Source organism: Sceloporus occidentalis, unplaced genomic scaffold, assembly GCF_023333645.1.
Source record: "Sceloporus occidentalis isolate IW3139 unplaced genomic scaffold, rSceOcc1.0.p SCAF_8, whole genome shotgun sequence".
NCBI lineage: Eukaryota > Metazoa > Chordata > Lepidosauria > Squamata > Phrynosomatidae > Sceloporus > Sceloporus occidentalis.
The window spans coordinates 17,963,965-17,989,916 of record NW_028316988.1 but is presented as its reverse complement, the minus strand read 5'-3'; the positions used below and the strand labels follow the sequence as shown (position 1 = coordinate 17,989,916).

Sequence of the window (25,952 nt, the reverse complement as noted above, 5' to 3'; positions counted from 1 at the left end):
TAGACGAAAGGTTGGATATGAATATAGTGAATAAATGGGCTTCAATTTCAGCCAATGCGTAGTAAGCACTTTAGATTGGATGGAACAAACCATTATTGTGTGTCTAATTTATAAAAACATACCTTGCTGCAGAAATTAAAGACAGTGTATGCCAAACATGTGCAGGATATTAACTGATCTGCACATAAGTGCCTCCAGGGCAGAGACAGTGAGAGACAACAAAAAATAAACACGTCTGTCTCCCAGACATGTAACGGTCTCTTCCTTCCCAATATTTTAGGAACTGTGCAGCTCCTTTTTAAAAACCAGTTTTTTTGTGGTGCGGGATTATTTTTTACAGGCAAGGGGACAGTTCTGACTGCACCTACATTGTGCTGAATGGGCGACTTCGCTCCGTCATCAGGATGGATGATGGGAAGAAGCACCTGACAGGCGAATATGGCCGCGGGGATCTAATTGGCGTGGTAAGAAGTTGGCACTTGCTCAGGCAGTTCTCTTTCTGGCTTGGGTTTTTGAGTGCAGCCATCCTCAGATGAAGTATAGCCCCTTGACCATTAATGTGGTCTGTATCCTGGAAGCAGGCAAGTAAGGTAACCCATGAACAGCTCAGCTTGCATTTCAGTAATGCATTTCTCAAGCCAGCAATTCAAACCTCAGCCAGGCAGCTATTGGATCCCTTTATATCACTAGATAGCCTTCACTGGACTTAAATTTGCAGTGTCCCCTTCCATTACCTGCAATTATGATGCTGCATTGCAACTGAGAGCAGGCCATCCTCATCCCTTATCTTGTAACTGCTATGTTGTGGTACTGTGCCTGATCTTCCATTGTTAGAGTTCAAGACATTTACATTCATTCACATCTGCTTACACTAACACACTCAGTCACTTCACTAAAAATAATATTCTTTAAATCCTTGGTGTGTAATGGAAGGACTGTTAGGAGACTTGCACTAAAAATATAACTAAGCCTGTATTAGTATAGATAGGAACTAGTGTGACGACTCACGTCCAAGTTATTTGAAGGACTGTATTCTCTTGTATGAACCTACCTGTCCTTCATAGGTACATCTGGTGGGAACATGAGAGAGGGCCTTATCAGTGGCTGCCCCCAGGTTCTTGAACTCCCTTTCCAGAGAAGTTAGACTGGCACCCTTCCTACCGTACTTTCTTTTTGCAGACAAGTAAAACATGTTGGCAGGCATTTTGAGTGATTGTATGAGGCCTATCCCACCTAGGCATGTCTCACCTAAGCAGTGTGCTGGATCTTGCTAATGGTTGTGCTGGTGTGTGTGTACGTGTGTCTTTAATGATGTTTACACTACATATGTCTACAGAAAGATGCAGTTTATGTTATTTGGCTTTTGGAATACATATGTTAATAAATTCATTGACTCCCAGAATGCATACTTTTTAAAATTTTAATAACGCCTTTGAAAAGAAGACTCTCCAACGTGACATATTGCTTATATTATCCATTTCAGCGAGGGATTTAGAGTTTTCATAAACATGCTCTGATCTTTTTAATTGGGGAACAAAACCCTTGCCTTTGCTAGCAGTGGCCCTAGCTGTGCAAACCAAGTGTGGATGGCAATTTCATTTTTAACTGGGTGAGTTGAAGAACCAGATATGAGCTTCAGATTTTTCTGCTCTAGAATCTTGGTTAGGGTCAACTTAATCCCTGGGATTTAGTTCACTGGCAGTCGCTGTTCTTCTTGTAAGCAAACTCTGCAGCAAAACAAAAGGTTTCAAAGGCACTTCCGCAGCAGCATTCAGTCCTGCAACTAGTGATATATTGTCAAGAAGATGAAATTAAATTAGCAAATGCTGCACTGAGCCAGCTTGCAAGGCACTGAATTCCATTTTACGCTCCAGGAGATAAGGATATTATAGCCTTCTCTAAACATTCCAGTTAATTCAACTCATAAATATTGGGGGCAGTGGATGGGTGAAGACCAGCAGCCATTCAAACTTGTCGGGCCATGATCCAAAGACCTATTCCACTTGTTCAACGGTCAACAGACTTGGTGTTTCTTAAACAGGAGGCTCTCTTGACACCCTCTTTTTGGGAATTAAAGGGTTCTTTCAAAATCTTAAATGACACAACAGAGGTAAGGCATGCAATTCAGGCTGCAGAACATTGGACTTGAGTGGATGTAACCAACATTTGTTCATGCTGAAGCTCTTTGGCTTCTGCCTGCAGAAAGGTGTAAGCATTAAATAAAAATGTTTGCTTGCCAAACAGTGACTGTTTTGATAACCTGAGCGTGTCCTCTGACTGCCTCTTTTGGGGCAGCAACAACAATAAAATCTGTCGTCATCTTCATCCCTCTGGGACTCAGGCAGCTTACAATAGTTAAATCAAACATAGCTAAAAATTAACAACATAAAACAGTTAAAAATGTCATTAAACAATCAAAAAATTGAAACCTGTTAAAAACATATGCCATTTAAAGGAAAACAGCAAATAGAGATCCAGCACATATGCAAGGCCCTTTGCCCTTGAGCAAGCAGTCTTCAAAGTCCTCCCAAAATAGAAAGTCTTTACCTGCATGCAGAAAGATAGAATAGCAAAGATAGTCTCACCTCTCTATTTTCATCAGATATGCCTGTGAAAATGGACAGACCCAGAAAAATGTCTCCCAGGGAGATCTCAAAACTCTAGTAGGTTTGTATGGGGAGAATACAGTCCTTCAGATAACCTGAACCTGAGCAGTATAGAGCTTTATAGGTCATAACTAGCATTCGCACTTGTGCTTGGAAAGAGACTAATGGAGCTATTGCAGCCAGGGAGTTGTGCTTTCTCTGTAGCCCATTAATATCAAAAGTCATGCCATTAAAATATTGAACAGATGATTAAACAGAAATAAGAATGCACTTAAAAACATCTAGACAAGAGGGGTTAAAAAGTATTACCTCTCTCTGGTAATATTGCCTACCTTGTTAAAGCCCTTAGCCCTCAGATGACAGGGAGAAACCCTGAAACTATGAGAGCGGATGATCTTGGAACCCCAAAGTTCACTGTTTAATGAATGCCAAAGTGGCCTCCATTCATCCTTAGGCAGAGAGATTTTTCTACATAGGTACCCTATGCCCTTTGCTAGCAAGGGCAAAAAATCTGCAAGTGACCCAAAAGAGAATAAAGATGCATCAAACTGTAAGCTATTGAATGACACAATATGGCTTTGGAGATCGAGTCTAAAACGTCTGGACACCTGTAGGTTCCTCATCCCTGGACTAGGTATCTAAGCATTTGTAGGTCCTTCAGCATGACTCTATGATCAACCTCTGGCCTATGTTGACCATAGAGTTGCACTGGAGGACCTAACTCCAGCGGATGTGGAGGGATTACTGTATATTAATAATAACAACAGTTATTTATTATTGAATACTTCTACCTTAGCCTGTCTCCCAAAGATTTCAATATACATAAAAATCACACAGTTTTCAGGCACAGTGATAAAATAGAGTTAATTTACAGCCATTGACCATCTAACTTCATTTTGATCCTTTTTAAACGTGCAGCCGAATGTTCAGTTTTCAATTTCCACATGGGCCTTAGGCTATAATAGTACAAAGATACAGCACATGAAATGATTGATGAACTCATATTGCGCAAATTGATACAGTGGGCAAAGTTGGGTCAGCCATAAGTCACCGTCACAGTAATCATGGTAGGAACTTAGAGCGCACAGTTCAATAAAAGCAGCATGAAATCTAGATAAAGCTAAAGCAGGAGCTGTTGACTTGAGTAATGTTTCTTGCTGTTAGCCGACAGGGTTAGTTTTGAAGTTTTTTCAATACCAGAAGTGTAGGGCTGTTGAATGTTTTAAAGATCTTTTTTAATTGAGGTATTGATCTTTGCTGATTTAAGTCACTTAAAGTGGCATTTCACTAAAACATCAGTATAGCTGGTTCTTTTGTGAACTGTGAGAGACCTTAGCAGAGTTGAACACAAATTGTCTTATAAAAGAAAGATTTGTATTTTGATTTTTTCTTCTCAGCAGTGTCCAAGACCCAAACTATCTATCCATAGCAACTGACCATCACTAATTAAATTTGCCCTTGCTCATTAATCAACGTGTGCTTTAGTTACTAATTCGCCAATTAAAGAAACATATCAAAGCACGGAGCCCTAGAGAAAAATCATGTGTCTTATTCAAACCCTGAGAAGTTAATTCTACAATTAATTCCTGTTTTGTCCAATATTCAAGTTGTAATTTCCTATGTGATACTTGATCAAACACCACTGAAATCCAAACAGGACAGTAGTTCCAATACAGAGCCAATTATCTTGCCTTTAAAAGGATGGTAAATCAACCAACATAATCAATCTTCCATGAAGCCTGCTGGGTTTACCCCCTGTATCTTTCCATTTTAATGTACAGTTTGGAGACTTCGCTGGTATTAGTACCAGTATGAGAATTTAGCTCTGTTTTGTGGATTTAATTGCTCAGCAATCCCCCAGACTGAACCAGACATAAAAACAGATGTAATTTATGATTGGTGATCTTTATATTTTGAAGTTAGTGTTGCATTCTGCCAAAGGGGAAAAAATGGGTTTGGAAACATGAACAATGCACAAAACCCTCTGTCTGTATTTCTAAAATGTGCTTGTGCACACACATTTTAGTGCATTTGAAATATGTGTGCAAAGTGCATTTTGAAATATTAAAAACCCATGTGGACCTGGCATGGAGCAAACATGAAAGCGAGTAAAGTCAGGGGCAGGGGATCTACCAAAACTGATTTGGTGGAGCTGTTCAGTTGTTGTTGTTGTTGTTGTTGTGTGCCTTCAAATCATTTCCAACTTATGGCAGTCCTAAGGCAGACCTATTGTAGGGTTTTCTTGGCAAGATTTCTTCAGAGGGGGTTTGCCATCGCCTTTGCCTTCCTCTGAGGCTGAGAGAATATGACTTGCTGAAGGGTTTCTGTGGGTGAGTGGGAATTTGAACCCTGGTCTCCAAAGTCCTAATGCAACATCATGTTCAGCTTTATACTTCCTAGGCAGTGTCTATGTGGCTTTGATGTCTCTCAGCCTAGCATATCTGTTAGGGCTTTTCTGATCATTAGACTCCTATGAAGCCACCTGGCACTTCTTCATAGAGAGGTAGGTGAAAAATGTAGGTTTAAAAATTGTACTATTCAGTCCTGCTGTTTCCCTTGCTGGAGACATCGCTCTGCCGACTGTAGGATTCAGGATACTGGGTTAGATGGATTCAGCCAACAGATCTTCTGTATTTTTCCAAAACCCTGGAGGAACTGAGAAATAAGGCTTGAAGAAGGGGGCTGAGAAGGGAAGGAAAACTGGACATTTCAGCTGGACTGAGAAGAAGCATTCCACAGCAATAACCACCTCCCCTTTGACCATGGTCTTCTAGTTCTCCTTTCCCCATCCCTGTACCTTCCAGATGTATTCAGCCACGGTCACCCCAGTATGCACGACTATTGATCTGTTGGCTGGGAGTGATGAGGTTTGTAATCAAACACATCTGACGGATGCCAAGTTGTGGAAATCCCTCCTTGCTCTTACCCTGTGATGTTGTTATCTCCCTGTCCATTTCCCATTGTGGATTGTTTCTGATTTCATCACCTCTGAAGCCTGTATTGACATATTTGAAAGAAATGGTTGATGCCATGATTGGTGGCTCCAAGAGCATCCTTGTAAATTTAAGCTGTTATTTGTACATTTTCTCAGAGCTGAAGTCATGGCTGCCGATACGTCCCACCCATCTTACATCAAAGATGGGCCACCTGCCCCCATCCCTAGTTATGACTTCTCTCTTACTATGGGGCAAAGCAGATTACCTCTCTCCCAAGGCTAATCTTAGTCTCAGGCTTCTGTCTCTGTTACAGATGCAGAGAGAGCTCTTCAGCAGAGACCTCTAGACAGCCAAGTTGTTCTTGAATCTGAAATATCTTGGCTGCCTTGGGGTTTTGCAGCACAAAAGTTGGCCTTCTGTGGTTGAGCTGGTTCCCTTGGCAGGGAGGCTAGGCCCATGAAAGCTTTCCAAAGTGACACAGTGTACCCTGAGCAGGCTTTTGAATAGCTCTCCCCTTGGCCATTTCTCCTTCCCATCTCTGCACATCTCATCATGAGGTTGGGTTGTGCACGTACCACAATTCCACAGAGGTGCTCAGTGCTTGATAATGAACTTACAATGTGTATATCTAGCTGCAGAGAAATGCATGACGGCTGTTGTCCATTTTGGATTTGTAAAGTACGCACGTGCCTAACGTGTTCTTTCAGTGTCAGGCTCCTCTGATAGCAGAAAAACGGACCCAAATGGCAAGTGACGCCCATTTTCTTGCCAACGTCCATTAGTTAGTAAGCACCAGGCTGATTTGAGTGCTGTATCTTCATTTCGCCTGGGTAGCTGACATTTGTCATGGTGTGGGGACACAAGGAGCCAGGCTGTCTTCTTGAGATGGTAAATGTCAGTGCCTCCCTCTGGGCAGCAGGTGACATCTCCACACTCAGCATGTGGCCCCATTAAGCCACAGTTCCATGTTTCTTGTGTTCAAAACTAAGAAATGGGCACTGTTTTTAACTATAGAGTTTAAAAGAGAGACGACCGGCCTCCTCACTGTTGCCTTCAAAACAGCATGCTTCCATTTGATCAAAATAAACTACCCTCAAATTTAAAACTTTCAAGTCACACTTTGTTCTTATATTCAGAATCCTGTATGTTCTGGAGAAGGTGGACCAAGAGAAACTTCTTTCTCACAAATGATCATTTCTTGGAGTCCTCCAATGAAATTAGATGGGAAAGCAGGTTAAAAGCACAATAAACTTATAGAATTCATTTCCACTGGATGTGATGGTGGCCACTGATTTAGGTGGCTTAGGTTGCTGCTGCTGCTGTTGTTTGCCTTCAAATCTTTTCTGACTTACAGCAACCCTAAGGTGAATCTATTGTGCAGTGTTTTCAGCAAGATTTGTTCAGAGACGGTTTGCTAGGGACCTTCCTCTGAAGCTGAGAGTCATCAGGCTTACAAAGAAAGAAAGAAAGAAAGAACCCACAAGGGATGGGGAATGGAGAGAAAATATAGTGAATAAAGACCAGCTCTTGAAGGCCCAGCAGAGGTTGTCTAAAAGGAGGAAGGCCCAGATTACTGAAATCTATAGAGGGGTAACAAGGAGGAGTTTTTGTGTGTGTGCGCGCGTGCAAAAGCTTAAAGTCAAAGGTTGAGCAGAGGAGAACATAGAACTCAAGAGTTTAAGGAAGACTTTGAGACTGTTCTGTTGGGGGGCACCTTTTATTTAACAGAGCTATAGTAGTTGCTGGTAGCATCTCAGCAATGGTTTTGTTTCCCTCTCTCAGGTTGAAGCTTTAACGCACCAGCCCAGAGCTACAACAGTACATGCAGTGCGCGATTCTGAGCTGGCCAAGCTTCCCGAAGGAGCACTGACCTCAATCAAGCGCAAATTTCCACAGGTAAGGAGATGCCCAACTTCTTCCCTACTAGCAAGTAGCTGAGATTTTGGCTTTCGCTGCATCCCTTCCATAAAGGTATTATGTATATAAATATAATTTATAAAGTGGCCCTTGATATGATATGAATAATGCACAATTCTTTCCCTCTCGCTGGAGGAGAAAGGAACCCATGTGTAGCAAAGAGCCAAAAGCACTCCGAGGCTTAACAGAGGGTCTAAGAAAGTTTTACTCTAAGTAAGAAGGATTAATTCAGGTTTCTGTATCTTGAAGCAGCTTTCTCCAGGCAATTGCTTAGAAAGTTGAAAGTTACAGAATGGAAACTCTGCTTACCTGTAAGTGGCACGAAACTGCTTAAGTTAGAGGGTATCAGGGATTTATGTTACATTTCCCTACCTAGTTGTCAGTCCCAAAGTTCTCAGTCTTTCACATGGCTAAGGAAGCAGCTGTCTGATCTTTTGGGGATCAGCTTCCAGCAGCTTTCCTTATGCCAGTGGCCAGCATCCCAACAGGAGAGCTTGAAAGAACAGACTGACAGACCCCAAGAACAAAGGTTGTAAGGATTTTATACCCCTAAGCCTTGAAGGCTCCAGATGTTTTACCAGTTCTGTAGCTCTCACAGAGCTTAACTGGCAAAAGATCTTTCCCCTGATCAGACCTAATGCTTTGCCATCTTAAATTGTAAACCAAGCCCTTGTTAAAAGGATATAGCTTGGTATGTAGCTGCTAGATAATGCATGAGTAGTGTTATCACAGGCCATTTCAGGGATCTGATATCTCCACTGTATTCTCCTTCCTCCTTCCCACCGGACACATAGACTTGTTTCCTTCTACCTGTGTTAATGGTGTGCTAAGCCACTTATGCCTTGGGTTGTATTTCTCGCTCTTCTGGATGCTTATTTGAACAGGGACACCAACGTGTCTCTGTAGCTATGCTACAGGACTCTTGTATCGTCTCATTCAGTTTACCAACCCATCCTTTCATTGAGTGGCCATCATAGGGTGCCTAGAAGACTCCTCTTCTTGCTTGGGGGCTTAAAACATGAGAAACAATTTTATTTTTAGTCTAGCAGCGAGTAATTTGGCTTTGTGTGGGTTTTAATAAGCTGCTCTCCATCAGCTCCCTCATTGATTTTTTTTTAAATATTGAAAACCACATATATAGCAAAAAATAGTAGCAAAGAAGGAGGGGAACTTGTGAATCGGCTGTAGCCTCCCCTCATCCAGTCACCTGCCATACGTGTTGACTTCAACTCCCATTGTCCCCAGTCAGTCTGAGCCCGGGGATGATGAAGCTGTAGTCCAAAATGCCTGGGAAACACAAGGTTGGAGAAGGCTAATCTCAGACTGCATCTTGCCAGCTGTTGTAATTCCCCGGCTTCTGGCTGACCCTATTTGATGGATTTTTTCCCCTCCACAAAAGCTCTGAGCTTGTACTGATATCCCAACTATTAACTTGGAACTGTGTGTGTATATATATGTGTGTGTGTTTTAAGCCTCTTCTGCTACTCTATATTTAGAAGAAAGCTCCATCTGTGTATTACTGTTTGAGAGGCTGTTGTTGTCTTCGTATGGAAATTGGGCCACAGAACTAGATTGTGATTTAATTTCCCTTCCTTCTCTCCCCCTTCCCCATTTAATAGGTGGAGGATAGCCATTCTTCTCCCACATTGCCAACCATAGCATCTCTGTTTCACATTTATAAAATGCATGAATTTAGCAGAACCAATACACTGCAAAACCCTGTCAATTATGGCCTTTGTATACTGACAGTCATTCAAGATGAACCACTGGCAATGGCAATGGGGGCAGTGGCACAGGAGGAAAGATCATGAAGGGTGTGTGCACCTGGCCTTTTCAGGATAACTCTTCTGGATCTTTTGTTGTTGTTGCTTTTATTGTCCTTTTCAGAGTATCCAAAGATATTGTTTTAAAAAATAAGAATTCTTTGACTTGGCTCTGATCTCTGCAGTCACCGTTATTTGGTGAGAACACCATGCTATTCATTTATGTATTTATTTTTCATTTACATCTTGCCTTTCTCCTGGGACAGGACCCAGGCAGCCGCAACAAGTGACAATACACCTTTCACAAAAGGTACTTCTCCCAGGCTCCTAGCAGGCTATCCAATGTGAAAAATCCACTAAGCAATATCAGCTTTTCCAAATACACATCTGGTTGAGTACAAACCTGCGGCCTGGAATAAACTTAGAAGTATATTCAGTTTTTGTCTTGTAGGATAAACCAGTGGGGATTTAGAGAAGACCTTCCCAGAGTTTAAAGTTGTGTACTAATGCTTCCACATGCATTCCTGACATTTTCTAAAATAGTCAAACCTTGCTTAGGCTTTAGGCTTTTTCATCCATTCCTATGCATACGTTGAGCCACAACTTAGACTAGAAGGACTAGAACTACTCTCATGCCTATTATAAACTCTGGATCTTGTAAGATCATGACAATGAAAAGTGTGTTCTGAAACATTTAACAAGTGATTCCCTTTTGCCAGTGTTACTTTAGCCAGCCTCCATATTGTTTCAATAATTTTATTAAGCCAACTCCAAAATCACAAAGAAAAATCTCTATGGCGGGTTACAGACCACCAAAAAATACGTAGTGACTACGTATTAGGGTTAGGAAGGTGCGGTGCTTCCACACACCCCTAACCCTAATACATAGTCACTACGTATTTTTTGGCGACGGCCGTTCCAGATGGCCGCTGCCATGTTTACGTCTTGGACGCATAGCGTCCAGACGTGTCGTGGCACCTATGACGTTGCGAGTGCGCCAGCAGCGCCTCGCGGCATCATAGCTGCGCCACGGAAAGAAGCTCCATTTTGGAGCTTATTTTTTGCTCCGTAACGGAGCCGCACGGTTTGGCTGCAGCGGCTCCCTCACAGAGCAAAAAGCGGCGGCAGCGGCAGACCGCCGCAAAGCAGCAGTTTATAACCCGCCTATATAACCTTTAAAGACCATAGTTCTCTTGATCAGCATCAATCCATTTTTGGTTTTTTAGAAAAAGTCAGGGGGGAAAAGAGAAAGGGTGACAAAGATATTGAGTCTACATGTTACACTGAGGTGTATGGGAAAGGAAAGGTTGGCAGATTATCAAAGTAGTCTCATTAGGTTTATACTCTCATGGTCCCTAGGCTTGTTGGGACATTACTTCTCCATTGTAAAATACTAGAAAAACCACTGAAAACTGCAATTTGTCTATCCAGGGTGAAGTTGACACCGCTTTGTTCTAATTTGGAAAAGCGGTATATAAATAAACATTATTATTATTATTATTATTATTATTATTATTATTATTATTATTGACAGGCAAGTAGAGACTGGCGAGCATCTTGGGCACTCTCTATATAGTCAGAACTGGAGATGAATTTGGGCTTTGGAAGAGATAGAGGACAGCATATCAACAGAAGCCAACTATTTTCTTAGTTAATAGTTAATAGGTAGAATTTGTGGGATAATAACCACTGACTTAGATGGCTTTCAAGGCAAAAATGAAGATGGATAACTTTGCTCATGAGCTGTAGTGGCGAAATTTAGCTTCCATGGACATAGGTGGCCTATAGCTGAAAATCAGAAGCTGGTGGTAAAGAACAGGACAAGGCAATTGCCTGCTTTCCCTGATGAGAAGCAGAATTATTGTTACTTTTTAGATTACAACCCTACAAATGTATGGGCCCCAATCTCCCCAGGGCCATGCTGTCTGGGAGTTCTGGGCATTGTAGTCCAAAAAGTAACCATTCCACGCTTTGTGATAAGACACCATTGGGCCCATCACCTGATCCTACATTGTGTGTGTGTGTGTGTTTATTGTGTTTTAGTATTGTATTTTGGTATTTTATATTATTGGAATAGTTATAAATGTTTTATTCTGTAACTGTTTGTAAAGTGCCATGTACATGGATGGCACTGTATAAACAATGATGATAATGCTCTGACAGAGCTATTCCTTACCTATTTCTCAGCATGGTTGGAGCAAAATACAAGTGTCTTTTTTTCTGCCTGTCTTTTTTCAGCGGGCTTTACATTCTCCCACTTTGCCCCAGCTTTTTCCAAAGCTGCTCTTTGCTTCAGTGGGTTTCTCTCACACCACACAATTTTGACAATACCTAAAGAGCTCAAGCATGCCGCTGGAAGTATCTGTGGGGGCTTGTGTGTGATGTGTGTGCGTATATTGGCATCTTAAAAGAATAGGTATAGAACCTTCCTTTCTTTTTTACTACGTATATATGTATATATAGAACAAAGAGTTGTGTGCCTTTTATTTTATTTTATTTTTTTACGAGAGAAACGCTCGGTGTGCTTTAAAACTCCAAGGAAATCGCGTGCCACTTGCTTTGCTCACATCCGAAATTGATGTTCCTTGCGCGTTGCCATGGCAGTGGTGGAGTGACTCACCCAGTGGCAGTAAGCAACCTGCTGTGCGCACTCACTCGGAGCTGTTTTGAGTAAGCTGTCATGTGAAGGAGCGCAGCTTTGGGAGGAGAGCTGCAAATCCACTGCCCCCTCCATGCAACCTTGGGTGATGGGGAGGTCAATGGGCAGGGCCAGGAGTAGTGCAATCCACTTAATCCCACATCCCCTTAACCCAACCGCCTACCCAGAAAAGAAAATCTTACCAAAAAGATGGATTATGGAATCATAGGGTTGGAAGAGATCCCCTAAGGGTCATCCAGTCCAACCTTCTGCCATCCAGAAAGACACAATCAAAGCACCCCTGACAGATGGCCATCCAGCCTCTGTTTAAAAACCTCCAAAGAAGGAGACCCCACCACCCTCTGAAGCAGCATCTTCCGCTGTCGAACAGCTCGTACCATCAAAAAGTTCTTCTTAATGTTCAGGTGGAATTTCTTTCCCTGTAGTTTGTGTCTATTGCTCCGTGTCCCAGTCTCTGGAGCAGCAGAAAACAAGCTCACTCCATCGTCAATATGACATCCCTTCAAATATGAGCCAGCATGGCATAGTGGTTTGAGGGTTGGACTATAACTCCTGAAGACCAAGGTTCAATTCCCAGCTCGGCCATGAAACCCTCTGGGTGACTTTGATCAAGTCATGCTCTTTCAGCCCCAAGGGAAGGCAATGGCAAATCTCTGCTTAAAGCTCATCTGGCAGTGTCAAATCTGTGTTCAAATCCTTTTTCAGCCACAAAACCACTGGGTGATCCTGAGTTAGCTGTTTTTGTTCACTCCCAATCTGCTCCCCTCTCCTCCTGACTCCTTGTCTGCACCCTGAAAACTAACCTCATGCGGTTGCCAGGGTGAGGTTTACATGCTAGGGCAAAATGTCTACATACTAAGATACAATGGTTATTACCTCTTGAGGAAAAGGTGAGAGATGCACATCATCCATCTGCTTATTTTGTTGTGCCTACTTTTCACAACCACATTTGGACCTATGCTGAAGGGTGCCTTTTTGGCAGTAGGTTAAGACCTCTCTTTTTCAGCAAGCCTTTGGAAATTGATTTTTTAACAAGATTTTGGTAAGCTTTTTAATCTTTGAGATTTTAAATAGTTTTAATTCTTTTGTTTAATACTGTTTTAATCTTAATTGTGGCTGTTTTTAACTATATCTGATTTTATTGCCATTTATTGACTTTTTTGTAAGCCGTCTTAGGGACATAAATAGTGATGGATGGATGGCAGGTCATATATTTCCTAGGTAAATAAAAACTGTAAGGGCTAGAAGCTTTGTTTTATTTTTAAGCATAGACTAAGCTTATGTTAGAATGAAGACAATATCCTAAATGGCATCTTTGACTCGCACAGTGTCCCAGGTTGTATGGAAATGAAAACAGAGATGGTGTGTGTTTTTGGTGGGATATTTTGGGTAAGTGCACTGAGAATAAGAACACACAAAGATGGCTTGTGTTGAGTCAAACTGTGGGTCCGTCTTAGGCCAGCATTCCATGATACAACTTGCACCTTTCCCCTGAGCTATAGAAGCCTCCTTCTTGCTGGAAATCCTCTTAGCTGGAATGTGTGGGATCAAACCTGGCACTTTCTGCCTGCAAAGCATGTACTGTGCCACTGAGCCAAGACAATGTGTGCATGTGTTGCATGCACTCACTTTTCTACTCTTGTATCAAGTAGGGGCTAGACAGAGCTTGGAAAATTACTGGAGTCTGGGATTGCTTTCCGGACTATGGTTCCAGAAGCCAAGGTGTCTGGGGGATTTTGATCATCTTTCAAAAAATCTTTTTCAAAATCTCACACTTCCCCATAAGCAACAAATGCGACTGCTGGCAAGATAGAGTCAGGATGTTAATGGTGTTCTGTGGCAGATCCAGGGCAAGGTCAGCACACAGAGATAGGGTTAAAAATGGAGATTATATAAAGGGGAGGAGATGATGATGATGATGATGATGATGATGATGATGATGACGACGACGACGACGACTTTAAAGGGAAGCTGATCTGTTGCTAAATCTTAACAGAGGAGCCACCTTCCTCCTCTCAAGCTATTGCTTTTCATAAAAGGCCCCTGGACTTCATCAGGATTGGCAGGGATCCATTAAAAATCTCCCTCCTTAATCTTGCTGCTGTTGCTGGTTAAGAAGCTTCATTCTCAGTATTATTGATCTCTGATGGAGATGCACCTCTTTGATTTACTTTTCTCTCCTCCCCTGCCAGGTTGTGACTAGGCTTATCCATTTGCTGGGCGAGAAGATCCTTGGCAGCCTTCAGCAAGGGGGTAGGACATTACATTCTTGGATACTCTTTTTTGTCTTTCTCTGCTGGAAGGTGGGAGGGGAAGTTGGCCGTTTAAATGGTGCTGAGGCCAAATTGTCTCTCCAGTGAGCACTCTCTTGGAGTTACAGAACCATCCACTTGGCTTAAGGGGATTAAATGGAGTGCTGCTATTGGATGGAGAGCTAACAGCACTGGCTGAAATGCTTGCACAGTGTCCTGCTCCGCTGTGAGTAAGCTCAATGCAGTTCTGCATTGAGAGATCATATTTTTGAGTCTCTCCCTGATGCCCTTGCACATATTTTGGCTAGGATTTGTAGTCTTAATTTTTTTTTCTAAAGCAAAGTGAGCTAATTTTGTAAACTGCAGTCCCTAATATTTGGTGGAAAGTATTCTTACTCACCTCCAAACACATCCGAGTGGACCCTTCACGCCACCTCCCACTTCCCCCCTCCTTCTTCAGTTCACTTCAGTTACCGTAATGTAAACTGAATTCATTGTGCAAAAGTAGTTTGCACACAATTAACTCAGCGGGACAAAAAGGAGAGGACAGAATCTTCCCCTTCCCTGTAGGCTCAGGCAAAAATAAACTGCTGCAGTGTCTTCTAGCTTACATATTCTTCCCTGTTAATAATGTTTGCCATTTCGATTACACTCTTGATGTCGCTTAGCCACACATGACCTGAATTTCATTCATGAAATGTTGAGGTAGAGGCAAGAAACCTGTGAGACTGACTGGTATTTATAGTCATGTTCACTTTGTGGACTCATATTCTGGGGGTCCCTTTCTTTATCAGTTGGTGAGGTTGGAAAACTATTTATTCTCCTTGGCTTCTGACACTTGCAAGACCATCCTAAAAGGAACATTGTGCCGTTTTCTGACTGGATGTCTTTGTAACAGCTCACTCCCTTGGACTGCATACGCCAAGCAGCAAATGGGATGCCAGCAACCCTGCAAGCAACCTCTCCACTGTTGCAATTATGCCTGTGTCGGAAGATGTGCCTCTCTCCACTTTCACCTTGGAGCTCAAGCATGCCCTCTGCGCTATCGGTAAGAACTCTGCAGGTCACAGGAGGAGCTGTCGTTTGCAGCTGTTTGTGGGTGAAGTGTGCGGAGGAGTTAGAAGCAGAACGTAGGGATGACTTAAGCATTTGTGTGTAAAGGAAGATTGCTACTCCCACTCCTTCTTATATGAAAACTTGAAACAGGCTTGTAAGGTTCCTCAGATACACATTGTTCGATTATAATTTCGCCCTCCCTTTAATTCACTAATTCCCAGTCTGAGTTGCTGCTCTGGTGTTGCTTTTGTCCAACCAGCCGCCATTGGAAGCTGATTATTAAATTCAGAGCCATCCTCACCCTGGTACTTTTCAGTCAGTCCAGAAAAAGGGAATGACCATTACCAAGGGGAGAGTGTCTATTGTGCCTCTGTGCAAGTCTCTGTAGTGTTTTGGCATGTTAAAGCACATGAGAATAAAATCATCAGTGTTTCTTATGTGTGTATGTGAGAAATAGTTCTGGATATGCCTCCCATTTAGCAGAGACACTCGCTTATAGCTAACGCCTCCTCTGATCCTTGTGTTTTAAAGGATAGCTGTGTTGTTTATCATTTGATTTTCTCTCTGTAAAGCATAGTAGAAAGTTGTTCCCGTCCCCCAAACTGCAAAAAATCCAATGTTAAGTCTTTCAATGAGGCAGTGCTGCTTTCCCGACACCACACTCTATCCCAGGGATCTGCCTTTTTAATATCCAGTCAGACTTGAGTCTATCTATCTCAATATTCTCTACTGTGACGAGAAGCAGTTGTTTGGAATCTCTGGCAAAGAGGGATCATACCTGTCACCAGCTACCTGGCCTTTTTAAAACTGCAAATACCGAGACTGAACCCTGGAATTTATGCATGCAGGGAAGGTACAGTAAGCCCCTAGGATTGACACAAAAATCTAGCCTATTAAGACTCAGATGTTTTAAAGAACTACACAACTGAATATTTTGAAAACATCCTTAGTGTGCACGAAAATATAAACACTAGAGGGCACTCAGAATGTGTGACAGTATGACAGCCGCTAGTTTTCCACAGGTCAAGACCAAGAATTCTGTGAACCGGAAAATCAGTGGTGTTGTATATCACAGTACTTCTCCCTCGTCTCTCTCCTCCCTCCATCACAGGTTGCATTCCCATAGTTTAAAAAGCTAGCATTCTTTGCTGATTCTGACTTGTCTGAAGCCAGAATCCTCTTGTCAGACAACATGCTAAATGTAGATTAGGGATATGTGGGCTACCTGCAGCTCCCATTGTCTCTCAACACTGGTTGTGGCTATAGGAGTTGCAGTAGCATCTGGAGGGTCAAACATTCTCCAGTCCTGCACTTAACAAAAGGTCTAGTTAGCTAGAGGAGTTCAGCAGGAGCAAATACTTGTTCATGATAAGGCAAGATTATCCAGCATGCTGCTTACTCCAGAATCATATGTCCCTGTGTTTCTTTGTATGTCAGCAATGCATCTTTGGTATCAGCTGGCTGAAGCATTGTGGATCAGAATGGCACGTTTGGCTGATTCACAGCTCATGACCGACACTAAGTCCGTTCTGGGATGTAGGCCAGGCAGAAGACTTGTCTGGATTAAAGCCAAATACAACACTGACTATGGAAATGATAAGCTTGTAAATTGAAGGCCAGGATGGTGTTTGAAAGCCAGGGAATCAGCTACTCTATGGAGACATGTGATGGAGAAACATGTAGGTCTGATAGAGCAGTCTGTGGCAGCCTCATTAATGGGTAGTAGTAAAATTGCTATATCAGTGGGCTAACCTGTCTGCTGTTCCTCTGCACATCCAGGGGCTATACAGTTCAACAAGAACTGTATAGTCCCTGGATGTGTTGAGGAACAGCAGACAGGTTTAGAGAAGATACTTCAGTGTGCCTGAAGTTTTTCATAAAAACTTAAGCTAGGCTTAAGCTAGACATTCTTCTTATGCACATCTGCCACTGCCTTTACAGTGAGTCAGTCCACTGGACCCAAGGCTATACTAGCTGGTGGATTCTGGATATCCAAAATATAGCTTTTCTAAGCTCTGAGTTGTATACTTGGAGATACCAACATTGCTCTCCTTGATTTGGGGGAAGGTGCTTGCTGAACTGGGGCACAAGGCTTCTGATACCCTGATAGGTCTTGCTACATACAAAGTACTGCTTCATCTTTCCCTCCAGCACGGCTGTATTCTCTGCTTTTGTCTCATCTAGATACCTGTCACAAAGCGCAGTTCTGGCCTTTTGACCATACCCATTTCATTTATGCTTTTGCCACAAAGAGCCAGCGCTCCGTCCTGCAGATCTCCCACTGGTGCTTTGAGGTCCATGCAGCCTGGCTCTCATGAAAAGCTGCTTTGTTTAAGGGACTGGTGCAGATTTCTCCCCCCCCCCCCCCCGAGTTTTGTCTAGCAGGTAGTGATGTGTCCAGAAGGGCTTGTTGTCAGAGCGACTTGCGTAGATGGGTGATGTCTCTTTTGGGGGAGGCACGAGTCAGAATTTGAGTTTAAAAAAGTCTGTAAGGCTGACTTCTCTGATGCAAAAAATGCTTTCTCTTCCCTGTGGGCTGATAGAGCACTGGGCTAGGTAAATGTGTAGGTTGGAAGGGAGTTGAATATAGGAAGAGTAAAAGTCCTGCTAGAGGACCAGAGCTTTGAAATCTGAGGTTTCGTACTATGATTCCCAGAATCCCCCAACCAGCGTAGCTAGTGGCTAGATTGCCTAGGGGAATTCTGTGTAATCTAGTTCAGAAAGAATATGCTTTGTGATCTTTGAATCAGACCAAAACTCTACATAATCTAAGCAACCTGTTTCCTCTAAGTAGCCAACCAGCTCTCTCCCAATACCCAATCTCCCTCTTGGTTTTTCTCCTGTATTGGGTACACAGAGGTATACTGCCTCCAGGTATGGAGTCTCCATCCAGCCATAATTGATAATAGCTGCTGCTAGAATGTGTTGCACATATCATTTATACTGTTGCTTCTCAAACTACAATTTGCCAAATGCTTCCGTACTGTTGTAGGGGAATCCCAGCCCTTCTAGCTGTTGTTGGACTTCAGCTCCCAGCAGCCCAGGTCAAGAATTATGGGAAGTGTAGTCCAACATCTGAAAGAACAAAGACTCCCCATCCCTGGCTACTGTATGGCTGTTGATTGGATCAGTAAATTGGTTGGCTGAATTTGCTAGATCCTTCATTAAAGCCATTGTATGCTTGTATGCAAACCTAGGAACAAGGTTGTAATGGTGGCTAGCAGCTGGCACATGAGACATGGGCTGTTCGGTGGAGCGTTCGATCTCTCCTCTGTACCTAGCAAAGAAATGACACAAATTGATAAAGGGTGGAAATGTCCTTCTTTGCACCCAATAGGAAAATGTAGCCTTTTCTTTAGAAAGATAAAAGCCCTGTGACTTTATATTTCCCTCCCACACTCTTCCCATCTCCCCTTCTCTCTCCACTCTGCTGGCCTTCAGTAGGCTCATAAAATTTATTGAAGGCTAGTAACTTTGGGGACCTTATTTGTAATGCTGATGTAGGCCAGCTGCCCCCAGTCTGTATTTTGTGGCTGCGCCTTCTGTAAATTTATGGTTGCTTTATGCAAAATTAAGTAGCTTCCCCCATCTGTTGCAAATGCAGTGTCTGTCACATTATAGGATAAGGTGATTAATTCTTAAAGAGAGCCACAGTGGTGTAGTGGTTTGACCATTGGACTATGATTCTGGAGACCAGGGTTCGAATCCCGGCTTGGCCATGGAAACCCACTGGGTGAAAGTTACTCTTTGGATCATCCTCAGAGAACGAGAGATTCACTAGAGCAGTCACCTTTATGTCGCATGTGTTCTCGTTCTCAGTTCTAAATGTATTGGCATGGGAATCTCCACTTCCAAGCAAAGTTGCAGCCAAGGGCTTCCTTCTAATGAGACCCAAGAGCAACGGCATTCTGCAGCGGGGAGCCAGCTGAGCATGAGAATGGCACATGCCGCTTTTCTTAATTCATTGGAGCAGTGACTCATCCCAGTGCGGACTGAGGAGAGATGTGGGCGAGGAGGAAGGGAAAGGTTGTTTGTGGGGTGGATGCTTTCTGTGTCTTCTAAATGCTTTTAGACGAAAGCATCTGCACGTTGCAGAAGCTGATTGGTGTCGGTTGCCGAGACGGTTCCCATCTTTCCTTTTGCTCTTCGTAGTTTCCAGACAGAAACAGAAATGCAGGGAGTATGTAAAGGATTGTTATGGGGAGGGTGTGTGTGAAAGGCAGTGTTCAATTCCTCCCCTTGTTTTTTTTAAAGGCTAATAAAGGCTTAGCCTTTGGCTTAAGATTTTTTTGAGAGCACTGTTTGGCTCTTTGTCCTGCGACTGAGACCTTTGGGTGTCCACACTTGCATGTGTGAAAGACGGACCACTTTTCCTTCATCATGTGTTTTACTCGTAGGCCTCTTTCCCCTCAAGAGTTGTGCCCAAAATGGCTCACGACAAACTGACATTAATTAAATATAATATAATTTAAAGACCTTTAAACCTAATAGACCCTCAAATCGCAAACAGCTTCAGTGCCAATAGTTAAAAGCATCATAAAAATACCCACCGTTCTGTGCAATATTGAATTTGAAAATGTGAAACCACTGGTCTGATCCATCGTTTTTAAGAGCAAACATGGGAGAGAAGAAAGCCTAACTCAAGAAATAGTTTAAAATGTATACTACAAAGATATCTCCCATCTACAAATGCAGGATTCTCCGCAGTTCACCTACAAACACTGGCTGGCAGCCATGCCTCTCGCTTGCGGCAGTTGTCTCCTAGCTCTCACCTGTGTCTCTCTATTCCTTCCTCCATCTCTCACATGGGCACACACTAGCAATTTTGATATTATTTAGACTTTCCACCAAGTTTAATTTTAGCATTCTCTTCAAGAGTCCAAGATTTATCAGCTTCTGAAGTGATACGGTGGGCCAAGATAGATGGAAAATAGATTCCCTCAAGGTTGACATTGGCCCACATCGGTTCTACAGCAGTCTCCCAGTATTGTCTGCAGTTGTAGAGCAGTCTGGGCAGATATGGAACAGTATTCTTGGAGGTTTTAAGAAGGTACGAATGAAGCAAAGAACAAGTGTATCCATCCATCCCAGTCCCAGAAGATTAAATCGTCACCAACTCCAAAATCTGGAGACATATCAAAGAAAAAAGAGGAAGAAGCAGAGAGATTGGGTAGAAGGAGCAGGACAGATATGTGGAAGTGTGGAAGCAATACTACAGTGTTGCATTGAAGTAGTTCCTGGTTTGATTTTTTAAAGAACATCATTATCAGGTGGTTGTTTTTCTAATTCTTATTTATGTGCCTGTTTTTTTAAAATAAATATGCTCAAAATGGCTTGCGATAAGAACCATGTTATGTTTAAATATTCATTTCCCATAAGCAGTGTAGTGCAAGTTCGTTTTGAAATATAACAGTCCGGATGATCTAAGTGACTCATTTCAATTATAGAAACATCAAAACGTGTTAAATTCAATGCAAAAGTAGGAAGGCTGGTCGTGCATATTTTGAAAATGGGTGTTTTTTTTCCAAACTAGAGTCAGGTGCAGTAAAACTTTCCACTGCTGCCATATATTAATAAAGCATTAGCCAATTCCTCAGCAATGCCAAGTGCAGAAATGGTGCCCAGTTTTCTTTATGACATGACAAATGAACTCCTTTTGTCAGTCTGACATAGTCTCCACCAACTTCAGAGATGGAGTGTGTGTTTGTGTGTGTGTCTACCTCTAACACTAATGTTCTGGCTGTGGTTTCATGCAAAGCGCAGTCTCCACACTGGCTCAGGGAAATCTATAGCCTACATTACCTGGATGGATTGCCATGCTCCCCATGAACCTTGTCCATTTTGTCCTCTGGTTTTTATTTTGTGGTTGATCAGCCTGTGAGCCGTTGTGATTGAATGCAATGTCCTTGCTGGGAGAAAATAGAGAAGGCTGTTATGCCTGAGTTGTGGGCTTCCCAGAACCATCTGTTTTGCCATTGTTAGAAGACAGGAGGCTCTTTCTTTAGTCTGATCCAGTTTGGCGTTAGTTATGTTCTTGTCACATTTGATAGACAATCAAAGAAATGTGTTAAAAAACTGAAATGAGCAAACAGTGTGTTTCCTTAAAGCCTTTATCAGCCTGGATCAAGGGATAGGCAACGATTGTAATTATTTTCCCCCCAACCTCCTAGAATTTATTCTTCTCTGTTTTGGAGCAGGAGGCATATGTTTTTTCTCTCAAGGATTTCCAAAGTAGCTCAGTGGTTCTTCTATACTTATGGCACCTCTCCCATCTATTAAGTCGGGCTGTTCTCAAGTGTGTTTGGATAACTCTCATGAACTCTTACTAGCTACCCGGCTGGATTTGCTGAAAGGAGATCATGCCAAATCAGTCTATTCTCCTCTTTTTAATGTAAATCTGGTGCAGTCATTTAAACCATACTGGTAAACTGGGGTTGTTCAGATATAAAGTGGTAGCTTTGTATTTATGAGAGCAATCTGGGTTGTGCATTTCTGCTATCTACTCCTACCCTCTCCCTCATATGTGGTGATTTGAATGTACTATTCTTGGCTTAGCAGCGTACCATAAGTTTCCCAAAGACCAACAAATTAGGGTTTGCACAAAACCTACATTGCCCACAAACCAAGGTTGAAAACTAGGATCAAACTATTCCTAGCTGTTGTGCAAAAAATTTGGAGGGAGAGGCAGAAATGTATAAACCCTATAACTGTACAGCCTTGGAAAACGGACTTTTAAAGACATGACATAATTGGGTTCTCTCATATATACATTTTTCAAGTCCCATGATATACAATGGCCTAGTGCAATGGTGTCCCTTATAGAAAATGGCAAAATCGAGGTTTCCTTTTTGGAATTTTTCTGTGTGAATATTTTTGAACCATGGTTGGTTGAATCCCTTTATGCAGAATCTGTGGATACAGAAGGCTGACTGTATGTTCTTAAGATTTTAGGATGACTGTGTTGGATTAGACCAGAGGCCTGTCTAACCCAGCATTCTTTGTCCATTGCGGGCAACCAGACCCAAGTTAGAAGCTATCACTACAATTTGCTGTAGCTAATTCCATAGTTGAGCTGTAGTCCTTTGGTCTGTTCTACATCTGCCATGGTTCATCCACATTGGATGACCTCAAGTTTTTGGCAATCTGAGAGTGTCATTATTCATTCTGTCCACACAATGCATAAATGTTATACAATCTTCCACATCCCGCCACTCGCTTGCCTTTGTAACTGAGCTAAAGAGTCCCAAATAGAGGAGAGCTGCTCAATTCTTTACCCTTTTCCCACTTTGTAAGATCCATTTTTGAGTTGAGCTGACCTTAAATCTTCACAGTGTATTCCAGGCAGGATCACATCATGGATTTGTATAAAGGCAGGGTAATGTTTTTCACTTTTATTATTGATTTCATTCTTAAAGATGCTCTTTTTAAACTCTGTCTCATCTATCACCACCTGCATGACACAGGATGAGGAATGCTACTAAGAAAGTGCTTGTACACATGACTGCCTGTAGTTAAAAGAATGAGCAATCTAAAAAGAAAGTTAATTGACTAACCACATGGTCCCTTATTTTAATCAATCAAATAATACATTTTTATTTTGTTTGAATTGATCAGATCAGATATACCAACATTGATTTAATTTCTCTGTATAACCAGAGTGGCATCAACCTACATATATTAAGGAGGTAGAGGTATCAGCAGATCTGGGAGAAAACACAATGTAAAACATTTTTAAAAGAAGATTTTAAAAAGTCCTCAGGAACCCAGCACCCTCCCAAATCTAGGTATATGAAGACTGAGCATGATAAGACAGAGCGCATGGGGTGAGGATATAAAAGTGAAAAATTGGAGCAGGGAGAAGGGAATGGGATGTAGTGTTGGGAATGTGGAACAATGGAGTACTCTGCGTTGCAACATTTTCTCAAAGCCCCACTCTGTTTTGTGAGTTTTTAATGAACAAGCAGAGCCTTGCAGTTCTGTTAATTTTGTTTTATCTTTTCCGCTTTGATGAAGAAGCGTACATGCATAGGTACAAGTTTTGTTGTTTCAACCCATCTCCCTAAGAGGGCATTCCTTACCCCTGCCAGACCAAGAAGGCAGTGACCTAAAGGCATCTTCAGAAGGGCCAAACAATTAATGCAGAATACTACTTTAACATATAGTGCCATTAAAGGAGGCATTGAAGGAGAGTTGCAGAAAGGTATTTAGGGCAATGTACCTCCTCATAGGGCTGGCAAGATGATGGATGTTTTGAAGAATTTGTGATTTGACCATCCACCCTGCTCACCTGATCTTGCTCCATCTGGCTATTTCCTGTTTCCAAACTTTAAAAAAGGTTTAAAACTATGTATTACATAGCCTTGGTAGTCAGGAAAATCAATATGCTGCACCTTTGAGGCATGCATCTGAGAAAGCAGGCTCAAGTCCACAAAAACTCATGGTACCAAGTTCCAGCTTTCAGTTAGTCTAAAAGGTGCTGAAAGATCCCTTTGTATACTAACAAGTTTGAAAAGAAGGAAATTTTTGAATGATTCAGATGTGATAGCAGAAGTACTTCAGTGACCAGATATCAGATTGTTTGTTTGTTTGTTTGAAGGTTTAAAGAAACCCGAGAAACAGTGTGCCAAGCGCATCGAACTACAGGATGGAATAGCATGCAAGCTTTTTATTGTTGTAAAGCATCCTTGTCCTTTGAAATTTCCTTTGATTTCCTGGATCTTGTGGAATAGGTCTCTCATTCTTCCCTTTTTGAACAGACTATCTCCTCCCGCTTTTTGGACACTCTAAAAACCAAACCCTTTGGGGCATGTTTTTGGCCCCATGAAGGGCCACAGCAAGTGATGAGTGCCAAATCCCAATTCCATTGGCATTGGCTACCAAAATGCACTGTTGGACCTTTGGATCGTTGTTGTTTAAATGGCTTTTTAAATGGCTTGTGTTTTTTAAGATTTTAATTTTAATTGCTTTTCAAGTTTTGTATACTGTGAATTTTTTAACTATGTCTGTTTTAACTGTTGTAAGCAGCCTTCAATCTTAAACTGGGGGCAAGATGAGGAGGTGGGGATGGTGGTGATGATGATGATGCTGGAATCATGGCCTGTGGTTTCCCCATATGGTTATATTATTACTATGTTGTCTTTGTTGTGCCACTACTTTGATGCCTTTTTACAAAAACATGGTTACAGAAATATTGATGGCAGGTAAACATACCTGGAGGACTTTAGGTGCAGATAGGTTGCTCCAGAGCGGAGGCCATCACTGCAACGGCCAGAGCCTGACCTCCCTTCCCCTCCTCATCCACAATTTTGCCTGGTGGTCAGTCAACTGTTGAGCAATGTGTTACGCTGATTCACCACCCAGTTGTTTTGTTAATAGGAAAATGAGTTATTTTCTGCAGCACGCTGCAGTTCTGGCAGGGTTTATATTTCATGTTCTGCTAAAACGCAAGCACTTCTGTCAATACTGCCAATGACCTTTCCCTCTGGCATGACATTAATCCCTTACTTTCTTTCTCTTCCTCCCTTTCTCTGTCTCCATTCCCCCCTTCCATACAGCTGTAATTATTCTGGAGGGAGAACTTTGCCTCTTTGTTGACATTTATAGCAGCAAATAAAAAACAAGGCTGAAAGGCAGGCAGTGCCCAGTGAGCAGCTTTTCACCCGAACAAAAGCTGTTTCTTCCAATGCAGAGTTCAGAGCCTTGGGAGTGTTCAAAAGAGGGAAAATATATCTGAAAGCCTGCATCCAGAAAAGCTGCAAGCTGAACAAAAGAGGCAAGCTAGGGGCAATGTGTGCTACTTCAGTTCCAAGTTGGTTTGCTTGCAAACCATGCTTGTAAATAGCCATTTGCCTAGGGCAAGTTAGAATTGTCTCCAGGCAAGTAGAATAAAGGAGAGCATATGTAAATGGGTTGGGAACAGGCTTTTTGGTATTTTCCCTTTTACTTCAAGGCATCGATGTGCCACTAAAATATAGGTGAATAATCGTTTGGGGACAAATAATTTTTTGAACTCATTTACAAAGTTTATAAAGGGAAAAGAACTCTGAATCTGACCTACTTGGCCTATTTCCGCTTCTTAATTTTTTCGAGATTAGCCATGATTATATCTAACATATAAACTTGACTAATATTGTCTGCTGTGAAGTGGTCCTCTGGCAGAAATCTTTCCCAGCAATTGTTGTGGTTGTTCTTGTTGTGTGCCATCAAATCATTTCTGACTTATGACAACCCTAAAGCGAGCCTGCCCTTGGGTTTCTTGGCAAAATTTGTTTAGAGGAGGTTTGCCATTGCCTTCCCCTGAAGCTGAGAGACTGTGACTTGCCGAAGGCCACTCAATGGATTTCATGGTTCAGCTGGGAATCGAACCCTGATCTTCAGAGTTGTAGTCCAACACACAAACCACTATGCCATGCTGGCTGCTTGCACTACCTGAGATCTTCCAACTGAAAATACTGAGGACTGAACCAAAGGCTTTATGCGTGTGAAGCTTGTTCTCGCTGCATAAGCTGTTGTGCTCAGCTGCTTCTCTGAAACTTGGCAGCTGGCTTTGTAAAAGCCCACAGTCACACCTCTTCAGGCATTAAGATATTTAAGGATTCCAGACCTTCCCTCAGCCCTGCTGCATCTGAAGGCATGTTTGGTGGTTTGCACCAAACACATTTCTCAGTGCCAGTCCCGTTGTCTGAAAGTTCAATAGTGGTCTGAACATTAGACTATGACTCTGGAGACCAGAGCTTAAATCTTGGCTCAGACATGAAAACTCA

At 42.3% G+C, this 25,952-nt stretch overlaps 1 protein-coding gene across 3 annotated transcripts in view; it reads left to right on the top strand.

Annotated features, from left to right (window-relative positions):
- The window catches only part of PNPLA7 (patatin like domain 7, lysophospholipase), an 83,981-nt gene that overhangs the window by 26,048 nt on the left and 31,981 nt on the right, over positions 1-25,952 (top strand). For all 3 annotated transcript variants that reach the window (XM_089535045.1, XM_089535046.1, XM_089535047.1), the window contains exons 18-21: positions 341-464; positions 7,325-7,438; positions 14,074-14,134; positions 15,032-15,181. In XM_089535045.1, coding sequence (XP_089391171.1) covers positions 341-464; positions 7,325-7,438; positions 14,074-14,134; positions 15,032-15,181 — 449 coding nt within the window. The remainder of the gene's footprint in view (positions 1-340; positions 465-7,324; positions 7,439-14,073; positions 14,135-15,031; positions 15,182-25,952) is intronic.